General features: G+C 46.2%; 1 protein-coding gene across 1 annotated transcript in view; it reads right to left on the bottom strand.

The window, feature by feature from the left end:
• DNAH5 (dynein axonemal heavy chain 5) overlaps positions 1–26,054 on the bottom strand; it is a 5,853,083-nt gene that overhangs the window by 2,827,073 nt on the left and 2,999,956 nt on the right. The window contains exon 39 of the mRNA XM_085606747.1: positions 4,815–4,949. Within this exon, the coding sequence (XP_085462873.1) occupies positions 4,815–4,949 (135 nt within the window). The remainder of the gene's footprint in view (positions 1–4,814; positions 4,950–26,054) is intronic.

Raw genomic sequence — 26,054 nt, 5'->3', positions numbered from 1 at the left:
ACCTGATTCATTTAATTCAACAGTTGGCTCCGCCCAGGATTGCTTAGTAACGCAAATGACAAGGAAGCTATCGACTTCAGGAATGTGAAAGAAAGCTCTCATATCTTGAAAGCTGATGACCCATGACAGGAGATGAAAGCCATATGGCGCCTCTGCTCGTAAGCGCGCGCCCGCGCCTGTAACCGCAAGCTCTATGCCACAGTGATAGCATTTTCTGAAGCCCTTGCTAAAAGTCTCGCCAGACAGTGCATGCGCTGGCTCAGGCGAGACCTAAAAATGCTGTTTTGCTGTGTAAGAGTTAGTAGCCCTATTGGCTAACACAGAATTACTGGCTGACCACTCAGCCCGGCTAACTTCTGAATGGGACTACTGAGATGGGTACTTTGAGGTTTCAATATAATCATGGCATTAAACCCTACTTGACCCTAGTCACATTTAATGCCACTTTTATAGAAATGCAACTTTTAGAAAGTTGGCACTCATGGACCCAGTGTGTCTAGTGAAATGACACAGTCTCTGGCCACCAGACAGGTTTCTGCCCTTCTGGAAAATTGTGTGAACGACTCCCAGACTTAGGAACAGTAGCATTCTGCTGCATTGCGAGGTGCTACCTCACCTTCGCAGGATGCCACCCAGGGTGTTAGCCCAAAAGGCGAGATTCAAAGGCGAAGCTGCTTTTGGTGGGCAAATGGCGATCACACTTCTGAGGCGCTGTAGCCAGATGGCAGCGAGAAGGGAGCCAGTGTCCAGACCGGTTTTCTGTGGGCGTTTAGCCCACAGGTAGCCACACCTCTATGGTGGGCTACCAAGCTCCTAAGATCCAAGGATGGGTTCAGAAATCTTGAGAGCGGGCAGAATAGTGCACTCTGGGATTGCTAGATGTCAAACATAGTCGGAAAGACTTTACAGAGCAGGAGGGGACCTGCTAGCCCATTGGCTAGTGACCACATCATCCCTCAGGGCACTTTTTGGACATAAATATGGCACCATGAACCTCAGATCTCGCAAGAACTGGAGAAAAATACCAAAGGACTACCCTACTGAGTCCTGGTCTTGGCAAAGAGAAGCTGCACTGTCTGCTGGACTGCACCTGCCACACCTTGGACTACCGAAGAGAGGACTGTGCCTGTGGCTCCTGGCTTGAGGAAAAGTCATTCACAAATCCCAGACCAAAGAAGTGACTCCAAGGGTCAGTCCGCTGACCCCTTGGAACCAGCACCAGGGCTATCAAAGCTGAAGTAGCCCAACTCAGCAAGTCAGTAGCCACTTTGTAAGAATCTCCGCTGTCTGCCGCTGGGAGCCCAAAAAGTTTGATCCTCGATGGCCAAAAATTGCACCCGAGTCCAGATTGGTCACCCAAGAGGAACACCAGCTTCCACCAAAGGACATTGCTGGGACCGCTGTGGACTGAGACCAGTAGTACAGCAGCAGCTAACCTGCCACTGACCCAAAGAGGACTTTGAGAGACCCCGAACACTGTGGCTAAAGTTGCCCCACCTGATCCATGGACCAAGGAGTAACCGCAAAGGCACCCCCATCGACTGCACAGCACCCAGAGCAACCTTTAGAATTCTCCATTGCCTGCATCCGTAGCATCAGGACCCCTCCATTGAAGTCTATGGTGATCGTGCTGTAAAGTTGAAACTGGACAGGAGAAAGCTCTTGTGGCCAGGTAATTATCTAAATACTCCTTAGAGGCCCGACCTTCTCCCTGTCAGATTTGGTTGCCCCAGTCGGGCTGGAGTTGCCGAACAAAACTCTTACAAACATTTCAAAAGTTTACAAACTTTAGGGTTACCAGTGCTTGCTTGCGGTTCCACTGAGATTTAAGTTTTCTTTAAAAATCTCTATCTCCGGAACCCTCTGGTGGATACTGTTCAACTTGGACTCTAAAAATTCATATAAATATAATCTATTTTTAAAAACTTGTGTCGGATTTCTTTCGTGTTGTGTAACTTTCTTATTTCGCTGTTTGGAACTGTTAAATGCTTAGTGCTAGCTCCTTTGTTTAAGCCTTGCTACTCGAAGCCATAGCTACGCTGGGTTGTTGAGATTAAGGTTTCACAAACAAGCAGGACTGGACTTGACAGATTTTCCAAGTGTATGACACTGTAGGGTTGCACAAACATACCATATTATAAACCCACATCCTCACATCTACCAGAAAAGCCAAGCTGAAGGCTCAACAGCAACTCTGTGTTTCTCTTTTCATTCTACTCCCCTTTCCACCTTTGCTTGCTTGTACTTTAGGGTTCTTATTGAAATGGGTGGTGGCAGGAAGAAGCATTAGTTGGGGTCTTCATCATTACTGCAAAGACACCTGTACCATTTACAGTGTGTCTGGTCTTGACGGTAAACTTGGGGGAAACAAGACAAAATAAGGAATACATGGAGAAACGCTGGGATCTGCTTTGCCTAGAACATGGAACAAAAGATGCCACTGAGGCAAATTGCAGTTAGAAATCAGTAACAAAAGAACATATGAGCATTCAGGATTATCCAGACCCAATTGCCAATATTATTTATCACTCAACATCCTGAAAGCCAGTACGATCTGTCTGACAGGAGGTGCCACTCAGGCCAGTATAAAGGAAGGCAAAGAAGACAAAATGGATTTCACTAAAGAGCTGGATTCTAAGGTGAGCATAAAGGATCAAAAAAGTGCTCATAAAAGTGCTCAAATGGGATGAGGGGGGCGTTCAAAATGGAAACATACAAATGCCCACCAACATTCTCAGTTGGCAGGTGATGTTGGACTCCTTTTCCCCGTATAATTTCTTTCCCGACTCAGAAGAGGACTCTGTGTTTTTGTTTAAATAATTATATTTATTTAAATTGAAAAAGCAGCAAAAGAGGAATCAGTCTTGTGGGTGTCCGCATCTTGGAACAATCGACTTTGATTTGGTAGACAAGAAGTAGCTTTCATTTTGATTGGGACTGACATCCACTTATTACATCTAGAGTATTGTACCCTGCCCCCAGCCAGCATATACAACCCTACTAAGAAAGCAAGCCACTGTTTCCAGCTAAACTGCATCTCCCCCTGCTCGGATGCCCACCATTTTAAAGTGTACATTGCACACGAGAGCCACGCCTATGGTCATCTAAGAAAGACTTTACACTTCCTAGGTTTCACTAAGTACTACAGAAACTGTGTAGGCATTGAAACTAAGGATACCCAACCAAGCAGCAGCCCAAGTAAGCCATTTGTACCGATAAGATTTAGGACAAACTAAAATCTCTGAGGTATGCACTTAACTACACCGGCACAGAAGGCTTCGGACTACTGCCAGACCTCTACTACAGACTCATGCTTCCAACTAAGAATATAGGGACTAAGAGTGCTTAAATCTATGAGAACAGAAAGGAGCACCCAGTGATTTTCATAGGCATTGTCTCTAACCCAGAAAACAGACTGTGCAGTCACTGCAAAATAATGCTTTGCAGCAAGCTGGGCCTTAAAGAGATATTGGCCTTCTTTGTTTGGAACTCATTGTATGGTTCAGATGTACCCAAACCCTCATTAAGTGACGGATGGCTATGGAGTTTGATAAACATAATTTCCTGCAATGTTCAATCTCCCTGTATGTGTTGGACTGCGTTGGGCTTTACTGTATGGTAGAAAGCTGGTGAACTTTCTAGGTTTTCCTAATCAGATGACAAAGGCCACAAGGCAAGGAGTAGTCAGTTTTGGGAGGGTGTAATTTGGGGAAGGCTGTGGATGTTTGATCCCGTACTTCAGTTTGCTTTTCTGGCTTTTTTCTTTATCACAGTTTTACACGTGTGTAATTGGTTACAACCTCCGACTCATGTTTTTAACTTTATTCGGTGAATCTATGTTATGCCTCTCTCTGCTCCAGTTATATCTTCCTGAGAGCAATCCATCCACTCCCCTAGTAAAACTCAATTCACTGCCACGGTAAATCTATTTCCTTCCCCCGTATCATTCCTATACATGCTCCAAAGTTGCATATTCCATAAATCACATAATCAGACCCAGCACACAGATTATACATTACCCTTCAAGCAACATTATTTTTCCACTCCTTTTTTTTCTCAGTTTCACAACTTGTGTCCTCGCTCCGTCGTAATACTGCTATATCAGAAGGCAGAAGCCAAGTCTAACAGTTCGCAGCACTGCAGCATGTGGCTGACCAACTCTGCATCTGTCAGCTACGATGTCAAGGGTGGGGCTTCAAAGCCACCCTGTGTTTGCTATCTCAGATGAAAATTCATAATGTAATAATACCTACCGGGCTACTTTAAAGAAACAAGTGAAGTACTTAGATACTGCATAGATCTGAGGCTTAATGCAAAATCAGTTTACAGGAAAGTACTGCTGTCATTACACACCCACTGGTAACACACCATCCATGTAAAAGATATAATTGTTCCAGATTGCTTGGTGAACATCTGTATTTTGACAAGTGGCACGAATTATATTTCACCCTGCGATTATTTAATGCACGTATTCAACCACTGTACATCACCTCCAACAACTATATTAGGAGGAATCTCTTTGTTTTTGACCAATGGGATGGGATTTGAGTGTGGAGTGTCTGCCCTTTGGTTATAGGTACTAGTAAAGGTCTCTGATCTCCTTTTTGGTCTCAATCACAAATGGTGGATGCTTTCAAGGAGATTGGCTACAAGAATTGAAAATGACAACTGACTAATTTCTAATGAAACATCCTATTTTGCATATCTTATGCGTATTTTGGTGTAGTTACAATGTATGTAATTGTTTCAGGCATAGGAGAAATTACATCGTGTTTCTCATGAATGGTGCAAAGTTGTTTGTGGCTCAGACTTACCAGTTTTGATAGATTCATATCTCTTAGTACACGCATGACAATGGTAGACTCTGTGTCTGTTGGGTTGGCTCTTTTCGCTGCACCTAGCGTCCGCAAGACTGATAAAATATTTCGTAACCCAAAATCATAATGTACCTAAGAAAAAATGATATTTTTTTGTTACCTGTTGGCAAGTGTGAGAGAAATTATGTAAAGGCAATGGAAGGAAGGAGAAGGACAGAAAACACGGGGTAAAAGGAAAAGAGCAGAACAGCGGCAAAGAAATTAAAGAAACAAACAAGGGTATACAGAAGGAAAGGAAAATAAAGGTGATGGAGAGAATTATAAAACCTTAGAAATATATAGGTAAGAGGTGGAAAAGAAAAGGACTCACAAAAGCCACAATCCCACAAGCAATGGAGGGAATGTCTGAGAGAACAGTCAGTCATATAATTAACAAAAGAAAAAGATAAAACATTGAAATTACGTAAAGACAGTTGATTCAACAAACCAAGAAAACAAACATACATTGCTTTGGAAAAGCAAAATGTTGGATTTAAACAGGAATTTGCAAAAGAAGGGCAACTTCAAGATGTAGAACTATGAATAAAGCAGAGTAGTAGTCAGAAAATAATCAAGAGAGTAAGCAATGAAAATTATGAAAGACCAGTTGAGAAAGAAGCTAAGAATGAAAGGAATGAACCTGAAAAAATGATTACATTTATAAAAACAGTATCCTGTTCATACAACAGACAATTAGGTGAATAATATTAAGAAATAAAGCAATACATATTAAGAAATTTCACTATAAAAGGTAAAACTGAAGGAATTAAAAAAAGAAAGAATGAAGCTGTGAAAGCTAGGAGCTAAAATAGATGAAAAATGGAAATTTAAAATTTAGCATGTAAACATGAAACAAAAATCGTAAAACAAAAATATGCGTGAATGAAACTGGAGATGAAAATAAAAAGGAGAGGTTAAATAAACCAAGAAAAAAAGATGGAATGAGAAAATGGACTGCAAAAGTAAGAAAAAAGGGAAAAGCAGTGCGTACAGATGAAGTTAATAAAATCCAAGGGAAATTGGCATGATATAGACAATTGGTTAAATTGAAAAAGAATGCTACAGATCACACTGGAAAATATAGAATTATAAATAAATAAATATAAATATTTTTTTTTAAAGTCACATTGAAGAAAAAAAAAGATAGACATGGCAAAAATTAAAGAAAAGCAGAAAATGAGAATTTGAAAAATACAATGTAGCATATAATCAAGAAAGAAACTGAAGGAGAAAGCAAAGATTAGAAGGTTCCATGTTTAACCAGAAACGATATTTGCTTATCAGCAGACTCTATTAAATCTACATTCATAGCAAAAATATTGTTCAGGTTATTCAATCCAAGTTAGGACAATGATAACACCCACAGCCTTGGTGGCAAGGCTTTGCACTAGAGTAAATTAGGATAGTAGCAAATTTCTCAAACAGCTGACATGCTTTACTTTTACCATATTAAAAAAGACTTGGAGCCATATTACCGATTATGCACCCTGCAGTACAGTGCATCTGATATTCCTGAGTGCAGAGCATATTGCAATTTACCGTGGTTTAAGTCATTTGTAAACCTTTACAGTGTACCCCCTTTCATATGCTCTACAGTATACTCTTAAGTATGCTGAATAACTAGCTGTCTTTCAGCTAAGTGTAGCACACCTGCAGTAACCAACACAAATTGTTTACTTTGTCATAACGCATTTCCAAATGTCATATAGAAAGGCACATAGTACAAACTGATTGTAGTTGTAGGGTTCAGGAGCCATTTCCAGCACCAGCCTTGTCTGCCTGGGCTGAGAGGAGGGCCCTGATATCACTGCCACCTGCAGTCCATCAAGCGCTATATAGCGCGTCTGCTGCTCCCACTGCCCGGATTCAGGAGTCATTTCCAGTACCGACTGCCTGAAGAGGGACTACGAGTCCCAGTCTTCCCTAGGCTGAGGAGGGCCCTCATATCGCTGCCATCTGGCATCAAGCGCTATATAGCGCGTCAACTGCTCCCGGAGAGCAGGACGCGTCCAGGCACAGCCCGGGCCAAGGACTTGCCTGTCCTGCGCCCATCAGCGCCTTAGGAAGAGGCAGGTCGAGGCCACCTCCCTTGGTCCTTCTGCAAGCTGCGGTCAGTGTGACTCTTTCCTGCCATGACTGCCATCATTGTCGCTTTTGCAACAGATCAAGACAGTATTGTTGGTTCACACTTGCCAGTCTGCCATCTTGCTATGCTTTTGTGACATTCCCCCCCCCCCTGCCAATGGAGGAGGAGGGGCAGCCTGCAGTTTCCCGCTGAAGTACCATAAGGCGCTATTGCATCACATTGGCCTGTCTTCGCCCATCGCCCAGAAGAGGTTGGTTTGGGCCACCCCTCCTAAATTTGCCACAACGCAGGTACTGTTTGGACTTTCCTCTTTTCCATTTTTCCTTTGTAATTGTTTGGACATGCCATCTGGGACACCATGGAGAAACAAAGAGCAGGAGAGTGGTCAAAAGGCCCCTCCTGGCTCAACTCTTGATTGGTTCCTGCAAGGAGCAGTGAGGGTAATCAGCGAGGAAATTGAGTTGGCTAATCGCAGACTCTCACTCTTGTCCACCCTGCTCTCGCTCCCCCTTTGTGCAGGTAGGACTTCACCTGCATCAGTGGTTACGAAACCCCTAGTCCCTCCAGCATCTAACACTAACTTGAGCACTGGGGATTGACCATTTCTTTCTATGGTCCCAGCCCCATCAACTGAGCAAGAAGGGGTCCAAGTACAAACATTACATTCTACACCGTGCCACTCTTTGAGGCCTCTAAGGAAGTTGCATGCAAACTGAAGAGGTTAGTTGTTAACAGCAAATCCAAGAGGCTGTGTGCTCCAGTCAAAGCGGCAGAGGGCACTCTTGAAGCTGGGAAAGAGGTCAAGAGACATGAGGGGTTACAGGACCTATGCGAAAAACTTATCTCAGCTCTGATGGACAAGTTGGAGCCCATATAACGGCACTGTGATTTGGTAACTCAACGGTAGACAAGCACTTGCAATGCAAATAGGTCTCGCATTTGTGAGTTAGAGCTATTGATGTTGTAAATGGCAATGTTTTTTACCTACACGGTTTATTTTTGGAGTGAATGTATGTAGTGTGCAAAATCCCCTGGAAAGGTCCTGCAGTTTGTAATAATTATATTGAAAAAGACGCAAAGTGTGAATTGTGTCAACAATTGTTTGGCATGTACCCCATGGGTGAAGTGTCGCCACACATGCACACCGTGGTGCTTTACCAATGCGAAAATCATTAATAAAAGTAGTGCTTACAGACTAACCAACGCGATCGGGATAGGAGCATGTGAATCCGAATCACGGCTTCTCTTTCATTTTCTAGACTATTTGACTCACTCTTCTGCGTCTTGGTTATCCTCCAAATACTGGGAGGCAATGAAGTTTGCCTATGGGGCGGGGGAGGAGGGGGGCTTCAGGGGTACATGAAAATGTATTCATTGCCTAGTTGCCAAAGGTTGCCTGGTGCTATTAGTTAAAAGTGTGCAGATTTCATTAAGATATTAAGAGTACTTTACTCGCATCTATGAGAAAATCGACATTAACTAAACAAAATGCCAGAATGCGTGTCAGTTTTCACAGTGTTTTAGACAGTACTGGTTGCTTAGTTTCATTGCATTCATTTTTGTATTTACTCTTTTACACAGCATACAAAGTAGGTTACACAGCATCCAAAGTAGGTTACCTAACCCCAAAGTCCCGAATTGTTAAATGACCCATCGAAAGGAATGTTTTACAGTTGAGCATATGTGTCCAAATGTAATTTTGGTAGTGTCATGGAATGATCAGCCAATGAGATACTCGATTAGCAGGTCTTTAACTACACGTTCAAAACGTACGGTATTGTGGCTGTTGTTTGTACACAACCACCTCTCTGAATGTGTTTATTAACACAGAGCTCCATCTACCAGACAGTGCTCACAGTGGGGCGACTAAAGCACAGAACAAAATGTATTCATTTATCCTGAGTGTGAAGGCACCCGGAATGCTTAGGTGCCTACCCGGAGAGGCTAGGGATCCCAGCGCTTCTACAGACTCTGCCGTGCTCCTCTGAACAAGCAGGGCACAGCTCAGAATCTGCCGCTTCTGCTAAGAATAGGTGAGGGGGATGGGGCATGCGGAAGTTGCCGGCAGATTTCCAGGTTATTGAAAGTGATTATTCTGACGTGAGGCAATGGAGACTGACTTTGTCTGGTTGTCTGCACCAGTCTATTTCTCTACCATCTACCGGGCTCACTGTCATGTATCCATTCATCTCTCTTTCCTAGACGTGCGCGAGCCAATATATTAATTAGCAGGTAGTGCCAGCCGGAAACGAGCCAAGCGTATACAAGCCAGTCGGCGAGCCGAGAAAATGATCGACATGTTAATCATACAGTAAACATGATGTAAATGTGCGATAATGTCTCTTCAGAATTCAAAAAAGTGAATTTCTTTAGCGCGTCACCTCAGTACACAAGATTATAGCACTGAATTGAGAGGAAGTTATTAAAAGTGCTCGTTTTAAGCATGAGTTAAAACACTGCTGCTCCTCCCACTCGACAACAATGCCATTTGTGAACTAAGAGGCGTCAGTTGCCATGCATACCCTGAATGTTGCCTAGAGTCTTATTATATTTAGAGTAACATTAAAATATAGTTCATTAAACACTAGAAGTTTTTGTACAGCACGCATCTTTAAACTCGCATATTTTAAGGAGGCAATAATAAAGATGAAAACGGACGTGCCGGTCGGCAAGAAAACACGAATGGGAGTGGGGGTGTGGCAGAGGAGGGTGAGAAGTCACAGACTGAGGGAGAGAGCGGTGGGGTGGGGAGACAGTGAAGAAAATAGTGTTAGGAGTAAAGGGGCCTATAGCCGTGGAAGGATGCAAATGATGAATGAGGAAGGACTAACAAGCCTCAAACCAATCGGAAGGCAGCGTTTAGGACAAAAGCCAATGGGCAGAGAGTGGGCGGAGCTTCCACGAAACTTTCACACTGCAGTATATACTGTATTGCCTCGCAAAGGGATGGCAGCGCATTCGTGCTGCAAAGCTAGGCGAGACCTAAAAGAAAATAGTGTTAGGAGTAAAGGGGCCAATTGCCGTGGAAGGATTAAAAAATGATGAATGAGGAGGGACTAACAAGCCTCAAATCAATCGGAAGGCAGCATTTAAGACAAAAGCCAATGGGCAGAGAGTGGGCAGAGCTTCCACGAAGCTTCCACACTACAGAATATACTGCATGCTTCGCAAAGCGATGGCAGCGCATTCGCACTGCAACTCTAGGCGAGACCTAAAAAACGACAAAGCATCAGGTGGCTGATCTGTGCACCATGCCCCCGGTCACCAAGGCCATTAGCCTCCAGCCTTTTTCGGCTTGAGGTATTCCGGTGAGACCACAATCGCAGCTCACAGTTGGAGTACCTGCTAGTAAAAGCAGTCTGTCTATCCACGAGCCAGAAGGAGTGGAGTGTCGCAACTTGGGGTTAATTGAAGAGGCAGAGAGGGGTGGTGGAGGGGTAGAAGGGGTGCCTTGTTCAAGCAGGGGTCAAGCACCTGTGTATAAACCTACATTGTTGAGCTTGCCACCCGATGCTTGCCTGGCCTGTATGTTATCATACTGTCCAATGTTCCTTGTGTATCAAATGGTTCTGAGGAGTCTTATCTTCAACTAAAAATTACAACTCTTTACTGGCTCTTTACTCATGCTGGTTTGTTCTATTCGGGTGCTCGTCACATACTGACGATTAGGAGGGTGGACTGGGTAGAGCCTCTGCCTAAGCTTTTTTTGGGTGACTGCATTGTTATAAACCTTCAGCACCCAATGATTGTCCACAACCTCCTTAACAACTGCTGCATCAAAAAGCACGAGGATCCACTATCTCCCTTTTAGCCCTGGGTTTCTTCTACCACCATCTGAGGGACAGATGCAGGTTTGCTCTCCACCTTCTATCAGGTTGGTTACAGGGAGCAAGCATTTGCCTTCAGGATCCCCCTTCCCCAATAGAAATCCTTTTACACTTAATCAGGTTGATACTCAAATGATCAGACCGTTCACAGTAGTAACAGGATACTTGGCCCAGACAGCCCCACCCATAGTCTAACCCCAGGCACAAATGGGTGTGAGTTTTTAGATCATGAGACAAGATTCACTCCCAGTGACTTGGGCCCTCTGGTTAACCTATGCAGAGATAACAAATCCTTGCCACCCAACACACTTGAGTGCCCTCAAATGGATGCCACAGATTCCCCCTCTCGGCAACTCACCTCTCCACCCCCGCAAACGACCATACTGAAATGGAATATTGAAGGGATCAGTGGCGAAATATGTGACCCTGACTGGGGCACGTTTGTCAATGGTTTTGACACTTGTTTATTCCAGGAGACCAGGGCAATAGACGAAGTGAAGAGTGGTGGACACAAAAGATATGGTATTCCAGCCATTAAATCTAGTGCTGGACACCCCTCTGGTGGCCTATTAGCTCTGGTCCGGTCTACTCTATACTGCTCTGTCACGGCTTTCCAAGTAGGCTCCTCTGAGGGCCAAGGGCTAATTCTTTTCCTGCCCAAATTTCCAACCTCTTTTGATAATTAACATCTATAACAGGAGTTGCAGCCACAAGGAGGAATCAAACACCCTACAATTACTGGATAGAGTACTAATTGACTATATTAGCACCCACCTTGTTCTTGTGGCAGGGGATCTCAACCTCTCATATTAACCAAGTGTGTTGGTCTGTGACTTGTTAGGTTTTGAGGACTCAACTTGGGTTACTCCGGATCTTGCTCATCCTAACTGAAGGAATCTCCCTAGAGCAGCACTCCAGGTCACGGAACTCACCTTGATGCACAGAATTCACGCATGAACTGGGCGATCCCATTCTAATAAAACACTTGCACCGACATTCAGAGGAGCGCTGTACTATAGTGCAATTGACTACATCTTTCTGGATGTAAGACTATTGGACAAGTTACTTACCTTTGGTAAAGCCTTATCTCATAGAGACAGGATCTAGCCACATTCCTTCAATTAGAATCCTCCCCATGTGCCAGACTGGATCCGGAAACCTTTCCAACAGTACCTCTGCGTATTGCTAGAGGGCGTCTAACGACTCCATAGCAGCGTGATCTCCTGAATGTGACATCAACAGAGTCCATATAAGTCCTACTTCGACGTGCTGTGGTCAGTCTCTATTGTGACCATTTCCACACCCACAATACAGAGCCACTTAGAGAAACAGTCTCAGGAAACGGTGTGCCAAAAGCCCTGTGTTTTTCGTTGATTTTATTGTGGGTTTCCTTTCAAGTTGATATCCGATATTAATATACCATTTAATATTTTATTCTTCATTAATGTTTCAAAGATGGGAGGCGTGGCGTGCAGGGGCAACATGGCAGACGCGTTCTGAATTCGCTCTGTCACAGATCCCCTCTATCCGATGCATTTCCCCGCTATGGAAGCAGCATCCACAGTGCTGAGTCGTGGTAAGCGGATGTGTGTGCCCCCAGGAGCAGATTAGAGCGCAGACATTAGTGGGGCGGCAATTGCTGTAGCGGCTGTAGCCAGGTGTCGGTGCCTGGACAGAGACGGGCAGTCTAGGTGAAGCAGACTGACTCGCCCGGATGTGACTGCTGCCTAAAACCTGACCGGAAAAGGAGGCATGAGTCATACCACTCGATGTGGAACCGCGATACGATGAAGAATAACATGGGCATACTACCCAAGTAAAGAAGAGACGTGTGACACAGTTCCATGAGGCCCTTGGGAACGCCCGATCCTGAGACCTGAGCGAGGAGTAGACAGTGTGGGCAGGGGCGACCTGCCTTATCGGAGGTGACTAGTGGCAGTGTCTCGAGAAATGAGCAGAAACTAAGTACTGCTGCCAGATCTGATTTCGGCTCGGGGAGCAGTTACGATCTGGTCCAGCTGTGCCAGTAGGAGTGCTGGCGGTGGCCCCCTAGTGCGCTCCCATACACTGGAAGGGGTGCATTAACGCATGAAGAGCGGGCTGATAAGAGGAGCGAAGAGCAGTGGTACAGCCCGAAAACGACTATGGAGCGGCGTGGGCTGGCCAAGATTGACTGGAGTGGGGGCCTGTGCAGGGAATCCTAGTAGTAGAAAGTCTTGTTCGCAGTACTGCTAATTGTGGGAGGGTGGCACGTAGTGAGGCCACCTTAGTAAGCAGACAGTGATATCAGGGACAATCCAAAGGAGGCCTGAATGGTGTAATCGACACAGCTGCGCAAGCCCCATGCATATGCAAAGAACGAGGCAAGTAAAGTAAAGTACTGTGGCTTGCAGAGAGCCCTTCTTTATGAACAGCCACCTTGGCGGAGACCAGACCCTGGAGGTCAGCAATGGTGACTGATATCCCCAGGTGAGGAGGGACAGGGTGATACAGCAAGGTACATATGGGGGAAAACATTGGTGGAGACTGGACCCGGGCTTTGCCGGAAAGGATCACATCAGACACAGACGGAACCTGGTGGGACTAGGAAGGTGGTAGGAATCGCTGGTGAGATCATTTGAAGTCAGCTAAGCTGCTGCAGAGAGGTGTAAAAGCGGGAGATGGAGGGGGGCGTGGGAAAGCCGCCGACCAAGATGGCCGAACTTTATTCTGCCTGGCACCATCGGTTTGCCCAGCGAGTGCTGTGTTTGGCGATTCCAACCGATCGCAGATCCGGGCCGCCTGAGTTGATTGCCCGACACCCGGAGAGACCTGATGCGGAGCAGGCGTAGGCCGTTATCGGAGGCCCTTTCCTTGGGGCACAGCTGATGGGGACACAAGGCCGGAAATTGGAGCCAGCATGCAGCACATAATCGCCACGGAGGTGAGTACACCGGTAGCATGTCCACGGCGACGTACGCCCCCCCGCCTCAAATCTTACCTCATCCGGGACGCAGTCGCGTTCAACTGCTCCTGGGTCACTCTGTTGACTCCCGCCTTCTCCCTGAGGTCCCGCGGGTGAGCCTGGGAGGCAGCCGCCTGGTCGCTGCAGGTGTGGAGCAGGGGGGGAGGTGAGGGCGGAATCAAAGCTCCAGGTGCTCGGTTGCCCCCGCCTGCGCACTGGATCCTCTGCCCGGCCTCCTGACACCGCGACTCCTAACGTCTGGCACACCGCTCCATCGGCTAGCAGCGGCACAGGGCCTGCAACCGCTTTACTCGCAGCACGTCAACACACTGAGCCGGCAGTAATTTACTCCTTGCGCCTGGACATCGGCGTGCTGTCTTGCAGCCTCCGGCCTCCCTGCCCCCGGCCCGCCGAACCTTCTTGAGGAACCTTCACGCTCCTTGAGGTTGGTGAATACCCCAGGTGGAGCCACAAAATCCGGAGTGCTGGTCGCTGAACTCGCCCTTGCAGGACACAATACATATCCTACATCAGGCTACACTGGGGGAAACACTACCTGGTACATTTGCGCCCTGACCCTGCCTCGCCTTTCATTTGCTGCCCGTCCGTTGAAGGTTAGATCGGACAATTCCACTATCGGACATCAAGGGGATTTCTCTTTGCCTTCCCTCCCTCCCACAATACTGCGCAGTGGCATGGGCCGCAAAGACCCCAAGCAAAGTACTCTCCCATTTGAAAAGCTGGCAGACAATGCCCCAGAGGGCAGCTCCATCATGGCGGAAGGTGGACAGGTCTCAGATCGTTGCTATGATCCCTCCGCCCCTTCCTCGTCCCTTCTCAATGAGATGAGGGCCGGCTTCAGGGCACTTGATGGTCGATTTGATGCCCTTGACAAGAGTCTGGAGAGTATGGTGGCCAAGATACAAGTCCACGACTGGCGCCTCAACGTGGTGGAGCTGCGCATTTCCGACATCGAAGACAGCACGGCGCAGTCCTTCAAATGCCTAGAACGAGTGAAACGCATCCTTAAAGACGTGGCAATTAAGAACGAGAACCTTGAAGCCCGAAGCAGACGGAACAACATCCGCATTCTCTAGGTGACGGAGACCACCGCCACGGGCCACCTCGACCTCTTTGTGGAGACCTTGCTTTCAGACATCTTCGGGAGAGAGGCCTTTACCCCAGGATTTGAGGTAGAGCGCGCCCACCGCTCGCTGGGCCCAAGACCCAACCCGGTCCTACCTCCGAGACCTATTATTGCACGCCTTATGAACTTCAGAGACCGGGAAACTGCACTGCGCCTAGCCAGGGAGCGCGGGGACACCACATGGTAGGGCTCTAAATTAGCACTCTACCCCGAATTTCACGATAATGGTACAAGAAGCCCGTCGGAAATATAACGGGGTCAAGGCCACTCTACGGAACTTAGGTCTGAAATACGGCATCCTATCCCTGCTAGACTACGACTGGACGTCAATGGTCGGACCTGCATCTTTGATAGCCCCACGCAGGCACAAGAATTCTGCCAAGCACACAGGCAAAATAACAACCAAACGGCCGCGGATGGGGCCAGATCTTCTCCCCCGTGTAGCGGCTCCAATGCAAGCATGGACCTCTTCACAAACACAGGCACTGGCTGACTCTATTGATCTGTTCGTTGCTTTTCTGTTAAGTAAGCAAGCTGGGGATAATAGTATTTGGCTGCACGAAATATTTCAAATGGCTACCCCTCATGGTGTACGCCATTGGTTTGTTTCTAGTTATCTGGATATACCGCTTCAGAGTTTTTTCCTTACTGCTTCAAGCCACTTGGTATATTGTGTTCTGTAGTATGCAGGGGTCTCTGCCTCGCCCTATTTGTGGTGAGGGTGTGTGGGGGAGGTGTATTTTCCTTGCACAGAGATGTTGAGTTCTTCACAGTTGTACTCACAGTCCACGTTCACATTTATCAACGATGGCCAACGCTGGCCATAGTCATCAGGACCAATAGATGGCTCAGTTAGGCAATGTTAGTGGTCCCTGTGGGTTGGCCGTAATATCCTGGAATGTCAGAGGCCTAATGATAACCACAAGAGGAGACATGTCATACATTATCTGTTACGTTACAAAATTGACATTGTTTTCTTGCAGGAGACACAAATCTGATCCCGCGCACTCCGCCTCTAGCTGGGGTGCACACAGATATTTCTCCAACTTCAACAGTTATTGCCGCGGCACAGAAATACTTATCCACAAAAGGGTGCCCTTCAGTCTCAACTCCATGACTGTGGATAGCGAGGGCAGATACACAATTGTCACAGGGTCATTAATGGGTCACAACATCGCCCTCGTATGCGTCTACGCCCCGAACACTGACCCCCATGATTTTTTTAATTCCCAGCTCGCTAAGTTAGATTATGACTTATTGATATTAGGGGGCGACTTCAACTTGCTCCTCAACTCGGCATTGGACAGCACTGCCCAAATTCCCAGCACCAAACCGCGGGCGCAACGGGCACTTCTAGCTCTTTTTGTGAGCAACTCCTGCTACTTGACATCTGGCGCAAGCGCAACCCTACCGCCACTGAATACACGCATTACTCTGGCCAACACAACACATGGACGAGGATAGATTACTGGCTCATTTCCCCAGCTATCTCCAGCTGGTGTCAATCAATTGAGACCTTCCCGAGAACGTATTCAGACCATTCCCCAGTTCAGCTATGATTTGAGATGCCTAGACCAGATGGGTATGAGCCAAACCAATCAATGAGGACAAGGTCGTTAACGCCATCTCAGCCCTCAGAAGCTCTTCGGCCCCCGGCCTGGACAGCTTCACAGGGGACTTTTATAAGTCGTATATTGACCTGTTTGCACCACAACTGATTAAAGTATATGCAGAAGCTCTCGAAAAGCAAATCCTACCCCCTACCCTACGCGAAGCAGTCATTCTCCTTCCGAAGCCTGGTAGGGACCTGTCTCTATGTGGATCATACCGACCACTGTCCTTACTGAAATTAGACTATAAAATCCTGGCCAAGGTTCTAGCAATGCGCCTAGCTCTCTTGATGGAGTTTATTATTTCCCCAGCGCAGTCAGGCTTTGTCCCTCATTGGACAACCTCACTAAATCTCAGGACGCTATTCTCAATTTTGCATAGGATTAACCCGGAGGTCCTGGCCGCTGCCATCCTCTTAGACACGGAAAAGGCGTTCGACTCCCTGGAGTGGCCCTTCTTTATATCCGTCATGCATCACATGGGAAGGCCTAAGGGATTTATTGCCATTACAGAATTATTATATAGTTGCCCCACAGCTAGACTGCGAACGAACGGTACACTCTCCCGACCCTTCTCTTTATCCCTCGGTACTCGTAAGGGCTGCCCCTTGTCTCCCTTATTATTCATTCTCGCCATGGACCCACTAATCCGGTACTTTCAAGAAAAAGATCTCCAGAGAGGTCTCCAATTCAACACTGGCCCTCTCTTGGTCTCCTTATACGCAGACGACATCATTCTTTATGTGTGAGAGCCCCAAACTAATCTTGAGCCACTCATTAGGGAAATAACCAGATTTGGACAACATTCAGGACTGGGTATCAACTGGTGCAAATCAGTTATTATCCCCCTGACTTCAAGCACACTGCAGTGGGAATGTGAATTCCCCCATGAGTGGTGTACTGATTAAGTTAAATATCTGGGCATTCATATCCACTTAGACACAGCACACATACTTTGTTTTAATTATGGCCAAGCAATCTCTGCTCTTGAGGCTCAGGTGGAGAGGTGGCTGCGTTTGCCACTATCCATTCGCTGGCAGGGTAGCCATCATCAAGAGGGTCGTTCTCCCCAAATTTTTATATCTTTTTAAAAATATCCCCATACCTCTCCCGAACAGGTTTTTTCTAACGCTACGCTCCCATCTTCTAAGGCTGCTCTGGGGGGGTGTCAAACAGCCGCGCGTACGCTGGCAAGTGCTGACACTGCCATATGAGAGAGGAGGATTTAGCGTTTCTGATTTTCAATTGTACTACTTTGTGGCACAATGCAGCTATGACTTTGCGTGGTTCCATCCAGACACTAGGATCCCATTTCCCGAGGCAGATTTCGTGTTGCCTGGGACACTTTCTACGGTGTTGCCTAATGGCATGCCTAGAGACCCTGCCGACATACAGACGGTTTCCACCACCAGCTGGACCTGGGAAAAACTAAGGCGCATTACAGGCACTGACATGCTCTATTCCTCGGCGCTACCCATTCCCAATGCCCCCTGGCTGCCCATCACAGGGGAGAAGCTGGTACAACGCACCTTGAACAAATTCAACATCACCAAAATGGGGGACCTGTTCCCTAAGGAACACGTCTTTTCTGTGACAGACGAGGAACGCTTCAGTAACACCTCATTTATGGACCGCTTCGTAATGGGGTGCATCCGTTCAGCGCTGCGAGCTTCCCTGTCCAGTTTCCCTGTCGAACCCGACCCATTCTCTCCCCTCTCCATAATAATCGAGAATCAGAGAGGGACTCATCTCGTGTCTACACTATATAAGACATGCTCAGACATTATCCCGGTCACAGACGAAAAGATTCGCAAAGCATGGGAAGATGACCTAGGGCGCACCATCACGGATGAGCAATGGCTCAAATGTTGCACAGTGACAAAAGACGTCTCACTCAATAGTCGACACAAATTGCTACATTTTAAATTTTTGTGCAGAATGTACGTCACCCCGGCCAGATCACACAGGCTTGACCACACAATTGCCGCAAATGCAATGCTCAATACGCGGATTTGGTCCATCTCACATGGACGTGTCCTAAGATTACAATCATATTGGGAAACGGTACACAAAACACTGGGGGATAAGACAGAATTGACACTAGTCCCCACATCCGAGATCGCACTCCTAGGCTATGTGGTAGACTTCCCTAAAGGAATACGGAGTTTTGCCTCCCTTAGTTTGCTGTTAGCCAAAAGGGACATCGCACAACATTGGGGCCGCAAAACAGTTCCCACGCTACAAAACTGGCTGGACAGCCTAGCATACTGCAACACCAAGAGCGAAGTTTACTCCACCACACTGCTGCGCTCTTCACGCCCCAAAGACATCTGGTAACCATTCAGGGGTTGGGCTGTGGTTTGAAGAGGCAAGTGAGATCGGAGCTGTTTACAGTGGAAAAGGATTTACTAAGCTTAGAATCTTGAGCAATTGATGTCCCCCCAGACTAGGTGGCACTATTAGAAGTGCGTAAAGGCACACGGAACTCCTAAGACATCAGCAGTGTTTAAATTATGCAGCGCATTCAGCATCAGCACACAATAAAGCTGATCTGTCTGTGGCTTTGTTGGCCTGGTTGATCAGGCGGGATCAGTCCACAAGCCTCATTATTCCGCTTCGGTCCCTGGATGGTGGACTTAAGTACCCGCAGCGTGAGATTTACAGTGAATTGACCATACACTTCACTTGGTTATATACATTTGCCCTGAGCGTCTCTGACACAGACATACATTCCTTTCTGGATAGTCTCACCTTTCCCAAACTCACACATGAACAGTGCAAGGCACTAGATACACCTATTACATTGGGGGAAGTGAAAGGCACAATGCGCGCACTACCTTATGGAAAGGTCCCAGGGCCAGATGGCTTCCCCCATGAATTTTATAAGACATACGCCGATATTCTAGGTCCACTGTTATTAGGAGTATTTAGGGAAACATAGGAAGGTGCTGCCCTTTCAGCCTCGCTTAGAGACACTCTGATTTCCCTCCCGAAGCCGGGCAGAGATCCCACGAGTATAGGTGCCTATCGCCATCAGGCGTTGTTGAATGGGGATTATAAAATATTGGTGGGTAGACTAGCCTTGGTCACACCGCACTTGGTCCATCAAGACCAAAATGGCTTTGTCCCAGCCCTAATATTAGTAGCTTGAGGGGCTTTTATAGCGGTTTCCTCTGCGGACAACAAGATGTGCAGGGTTAGGAGGGACAGCCTCACCAGACAGGTTCTCGAACTAGAGCGCACCCACAAGAGAATAGGAGCACCGAGGGGCTGGCATCAGCTGGAAGCAGCGCACTCACGGCTCGCAGGCCTGGATCTAGACAGAGGGGAATATGCCGCTCTAAGATTGCAAAACTCCTTCTACGTGGGGGGGGGGGGAAGATGCGAACGTCTCCTAGCTAACAGATATTGAGCGCAACGTCAGGTTGCTACTGTTCAGTCGGTTCTAGATGAAGCGGACTCTGAATGCACAGACCATTCACAGATAGTAGGGGCGCACCAAAACTTTTAAGCCGACCTCTACACAGCACAACAACTCCCCATGAAAGCATCAATGAAATATATCCATGGTGCAGCCCACGCCATACTACCTCAAGATCAGGCGGCTGATTTAGACACCCCGATCTGCATAGAGGAATTGATCTCTGCTTTTGTCCCTCTTATACTCCTCAAAAACCCTGACCTGCATGGGGTTTCAGCTATATTTAACAAAACCTCCTGTAATATCTTTGCACCTATACTAACTAAGTTGTTCAACACGATAGGTGACCCCTCTAATATCCCCCCCCCCATCAATGCTTTTAGTTTCTATTCTAGTTCTTCCTAAGCCTGGAAAGAACAAACTACATTGCGCATCCTACCGATCAATATCCCTCTTAAATCTTTTTACCAGAATATTGGCGGCCAGACTTGGGCAGATGCTGCCTGGATTGGTAGACCTGCACCAGGCGGACTTTGTCGCAACCCGAAAATGCAGACAATACTAAGAGACTACTGCACCTAATCGATAAAGCCCAGCAGCAGAATGTAGAATGCGCGCTGCTCTGTCGATGCTGAAAAAGCGTTCGACAGAATGCACAGGCCATATCTGGCAGCCATCCTTTAACAATTTGAAATTAGGGACCGCTTCCTTAAATGGACATTTTGCAGTTATACACAACCAACAGCAGTGGTACAAGTGAATGGTCACACATCTACTCCATTACCGATCGCCGGGGGCCATGAGGCAGGGGTGCCAGCTCTCTCCCCCCGATTTGCTTTGTACATGGAGCCCATGGGGCAGAGAGTGCGGGATAAACCCTTGATCACAGGCGTCCAGTTCGAAGGGAACAGACACACTGTTAGCCTCTACACGGAGGATGCCATTGTAACACTGGAAGACTCCAAGACCTCAATACCAGCTTTCGTCTTGGAATTAGAGTCCTTCTTCCAAGCTGCAGGCTTTAAAGTCAATGTCCACAAATCACAGGCCCTCTGCGTTGCTCTCCGCCCCCTCCACTCGGGATGCCCTAAAGCGCTCGTGCACGGTCCATTGGGTGATGGACTCCATTCCCTACCTGGGACTCCGACTTATGCCCTCGACCCAAGATACTGTTTTCCTTAACTACAGACATATACTCCACCATTCCATCAGGACCTACAGCGCTAGAGACCTTTTGCCCTCTCCTGGCTGGGCTGCATAGCAGCCCTTAAAATGAATACGCTGCCAAAAATACTAAACCTATTCCAAACGCTCCCCGTAGAGCCCCCACCTGATGTCCTTCGCACTCTTCAACAAGAGTTAATTCCTTTGTCTGGGCAGAAAAAAGGATCCGGGTCTACAGAGACTTGAGTTACAGGCCCCTGAGGGAGGGAGGTCTCGGAATACCAAATATCTTCTATTACTACAAGCTACACAGCTCCGAGCCCTGCTAGAATGGTCACATAGTGAATCCGAAAAGCACTAGCTTTTCATGGACCAGGCTGTAGCCAGACAATCTCTATGGAGGATCCCTTCTCTCCATAGGACTAAGCGCCCTAAAAACGTACATTGATCCCCAGTAACAAGAGCTACAATGAGAGACTGGGATTCGACAGCCGAAAGGTTAGGGCTCACTTTATTCCCGTCGCCCCTGACGCCCATTGTAAACAACCCAGATTTCACTCCAGGTCTCGACATCAAGGCCTTTCTCCTGTGGGACCGAGAAGGGTGCAGATTGATTGGTCATCTCTTTAATGGGGAGGGTCCTCTGACCTTCGAGAGCCTCCGTTCGGATCTAGCAATGCCGGAAACCGAACGTTAACGTTACCAACAAGTGTGACATTAGGTCATTCACAGTCCTTGGTAAGTTTTCAGGAGACTCTCTAAAGTGTCTCCTGTGTGCATTTATTATTAAATCCTATCTTAGGGTACAGTGAAGCCATCATAGAGTTAGGAAACTTGTTATGACAAGTATTCAGCTCATGTACTCTCTATGGCTTCCCTGTGAACTTACAATATCCAAGAATGGACTTGGATATTATAGGGTCATATCTGCTCATGCAGATATGTCCACACATGGGATATAGTACACCCTGCCTTAGGGTTGAAAGGCTTGCAGTAGGGATGATTTACCTATACCTCATACACTGTATGGGGCATGGCACACAAGGCTGTGTGCCATGTTGACTCTTCACTTTTCTCTGCACTAAGATACGCAGTCTGCAATGGCAGTTTGCATGGTCTTGATGAGAGGTCCCTAGGGTGGCAAATGTTGTGCTGCAGCCCTACTGGACATTCTTCAGTCCCAAAGAGCTAGGTACCAGGGATACCATTTACTAGGGACCTATATACCCCCAGAAACCAGACTTAATTCCTCAACAGCCTCCTTCAAAAAATAAGTTAAAGCTCTTCTCATGACGAAATTCACTTGAACATTGTATCGGACTCTTAGATCAACTAGCTGTACCATAAGACATTACTTTTGTTATACAATGTTTACTTTGTAGATTGTCTCTTATGTTTAACTACCTTACTTGTAAAGTGCTCTGATACCCGCAAGGGTCATGTTCGCGCTATATAAAACCTTCAAAATAAATAAATAAAATAGGGGTCACTGAAGTTGTGCCAATTGAGGTACAGTTTTAGGGAATGATCACTGGTACTGTAAACCTGGTTTGCAGGGACAAAGTACACCTCAGTCAAACGTACATCACAAACCAGGCAAAAAGTGTGGGGGGGGGGGGAGTGTAACAAGAACCCAGTTTCCCACACTTGGGTAGTCAGGATGTGGATCAGGCCCTGGTTTGGTTGGGTGATCATAACTGTGAGTTCTATGGGGAGCTTGATATGCTTCCCCCTTGCCTGGGTACGAAGCCTCAAATGACAGCCGCCTTACAAGCAGTGATGAACAGTCTGGGGCTGTTGGATGTATGGTGGTTGCTTCATCCGCAGGACAGGGTATACAACTCTCACTCCCTCATGCATAACACATTTTGCAAACCGGAACGGCTATGGGTGGACGGGATTCTCCCAGATGGCAAGGTCACTGTGTCATACCTGGCAAAGTTTGTATCTGATCATTCCCGTCTGTTGCGAATTGAGATGGGGAAGGGCTGCAGCGCAGAGTGAAGTGGGGCAATTTCTGGTGGATGTTCTGATGGATGGGGAGGGCAGGGAGGTTCTGTCATGGGCGCTGAATGATTACATGGAGCATAACTGGAGATCAGCTTTTTGTAGAGCCATTGATTGGGAAGCCATGAAGGCGTTGCTATGAGGCCAGTGAATGAGGCTGACACGTGGAGTGTGACAGCATTTGTGGAGGGAGCTACAGACTGAGGAGGCTGGTCTTATTGACTTGCAGAAGAAGGGTTTGTCTGATCTGGGGCTCTGGAGGAAGGAAACAGAGGTGCGCCGCCGCATATCAGACATCTGGAATAGATTAGATCAATACAAGCTGAAACAGTATCCAAACGGTTGCATAGGGTGAGTGACAAGTCAGGGACGCTTTTGGCCTGTATTCTTGCACCAGATGGCGTACTGGCGGCTTCTCGGGCTGCGTGGTGGCAACATCTAGAAAGTCTAAAGGGGGGGGCAAATAATACAGAGTGTTGCATTCTGGCTGTTCTTGGGCACCTTGAGATCCCGCGGGTGGATAGAAAAGTGGCCGTAACCCTGGACTCGGACCTCACTCTTGATGAGCTGAAGGCAGAGCAGGGGATTCTCCCTAGGAAGAAGGCTGCCTTACAGGTGGAATTTTACCACAAATATTCAGCTGTTCTCACACAGGTGCTTCAGGATACATTCCGGGAGGCGAGGGACTCTAGGGTACTGCCTCTGACCATGAGGGAGGGCTATAGCTGCATGTTACCGAAACCGGGCAGAGACAAGCTGGACTCAGCAGCATATTGTCTACTTACAATGATAAATATGGATGTAAAAATGCTGTGTATAATTTTGGCTAACCACCTGAGCCTTATCACGAGGGACCTGGTACATGAGGACCAGTGCAGGTTTATACTGGGTCGTAGCATATATGGGATAATAAACGTCCCATCCCATCTTTTTACTGGAGACCCCTTGAAGACTAGGGTCCCCTTCACTTTGTTAGGTCCTGAAGAAAGCCTTCGGGGCATTTAAAGGGCTGAAACATGTCGAACTTTTTATGGACACCTTTTTTATAGTGCACTAGACTATAACTAGTCTTGGAGTGCACACCGAGTATCTTTTAATACTATCTCGAACCCAGTTTAATTGAAGACATTCACTAGCTCTACAAGATTTTTTAACAATTATCCTTTTTTTCCACTTCACTGCACTGAAAACCCACATTTTTCTTTTTTTCTTTCTACGATCACTACTGAAACAACCAGTGGGACGCACAGCAAAAAAATGGGACCCCCTTCAAATGAACTAAAGGTCAGGGAAAAAGGGGAAATAAACACTAACAAATACTAAACCTTCCCTCACGACCTCTTTTTTTAAACAAACAAATTAATTGTACAAGGGAAAAAATCAGGTCTAAAATCAATGATGCTACACACAAAAAAAGTTTTTTTTATAATAATTTTTGTTAATTTTAATTTTTGTTATTTAGCTTATTCAGTTCGTCATAGATCAACTTAGTACATTTTTCATAATCAAATCATATTTAAGAAACACTGATTAAATTCATTACAGTGATACCGCATCATATAGACAGAAATCCTAGGGCACATAAACCATAAAGCAAAAATATTGTACCATCATACCTTCTCATTCATATCCATACCCACACATTCCACATTCATGCATCAAACAAGAACAACAACAATAGAAACTTTTTTTTGGTTTTCTCATGTACTCGACATTTAAAGCATGAAATACATCAATGTCATCTGAAATTAATGAGACAACTGCAAAAGCAGGATCTTAACATCACAAGATCAGTGGTCGACGCGTTTCGATGGCAATGTTGCCACCTTCATCAGGACCAGATGTATATTTCAAGAAACAGAAAGGCCCCAGGAAGACTTAAATTTTTTTTAAAAAGGCTTGCGAAAGTACGCTTGACCCGTCTTTTATAGGACATCCAATCCATCAAGGTTTGTGGTTTCTCCAGATGTCCTGATAGGTTTGTCAGAGATATTCCTAATGAACTCCAAAGGTCACGGTTACTAAGTATCGGCTTCGCACAATACCAAGCTAGTGTGCCTGCATTTTCGATTTTAGTCGTTGTGTAAAAATTAGATATCCTTATTTATATTGCTTTAGGTAAATTATGGAGCAGGTCCGTTCACTGGACAATGAAGCAGTATCAGTATATCATAGTTGGGTCTTCTCATCTCTTGTCGTCTGCATACACCTTCAAATGACCGACAACCGCAAGCCGGCAGCACACTATCTCGAACCCAGTTTAATTGAAGACATTCACTAGCTCTACAAGATTTTTTAACAATTATCCTTTTTTTCCACTTCACTGCACTGAAAACCCACATTTTTCTTTTTTTCTTTCTACGATCACTACTGAAACAACCAGTGGGACGCACAGCAAAAAAATGGGACCCCCTTCAAATGAACTAAAGGTCAGGGAAAAAGGGGAAATAAACACTAACAAATACTAAACCTTCCCTCACGACCTCTTTTTTTAAACAAACAAATTAATTGTACAAGGGAAAAAATCAGGTCTAAAATCAATGATGCTACACACAAAAAAAGTTTTTTTTATAATAATTTTTGTTAATTTTAATTTTTGTTATTTAGCTTATTCAGTTCGTCATAGATCAACTTAGTACATTTTTCATAATCAAATCATATTTAAGAAACACTGATTAAATTCATTACAGTGATACCGCATCATATAGACAGAAATCCTAGGGCACATAAACCATAAAGCAAAAATATTGTACCATCATACCTTCTCATTCATATCCATACCCACACATTCCACATTCATGCATCAAACAAGAACAACAACAATAGAAACTTTTTTTTGGTTTTCTCATGTACTCGACATTTAAAGCATGAAATACATCAATGTCATCTGAAATTAATGAGACAACTGCAAAAGCAGGATCTTAACATCACAAGATCAGTGGTCGACGCGTTTCGATGGCAATGTTGCCACCTTCATCAGGACCAGATGTAT

Source organism: Triturus cristatus, chromosome 5_2 (genome assembly GCF_964204655.1).
Source record: "Triturus cristatus chromosome 5_2, aTriCri1.1, whole genome shotgun sequence".
In the NCBI taxonomy this organism is placed as follows: Eukaryota; Metazoa; Chordata; class Amphibia; order Caudata; family Salamandridae; genus Triturus; species Triturus cristatus.
This window is presented reverse-complemented; position numbering and strand designations above follow the sequence as displayed.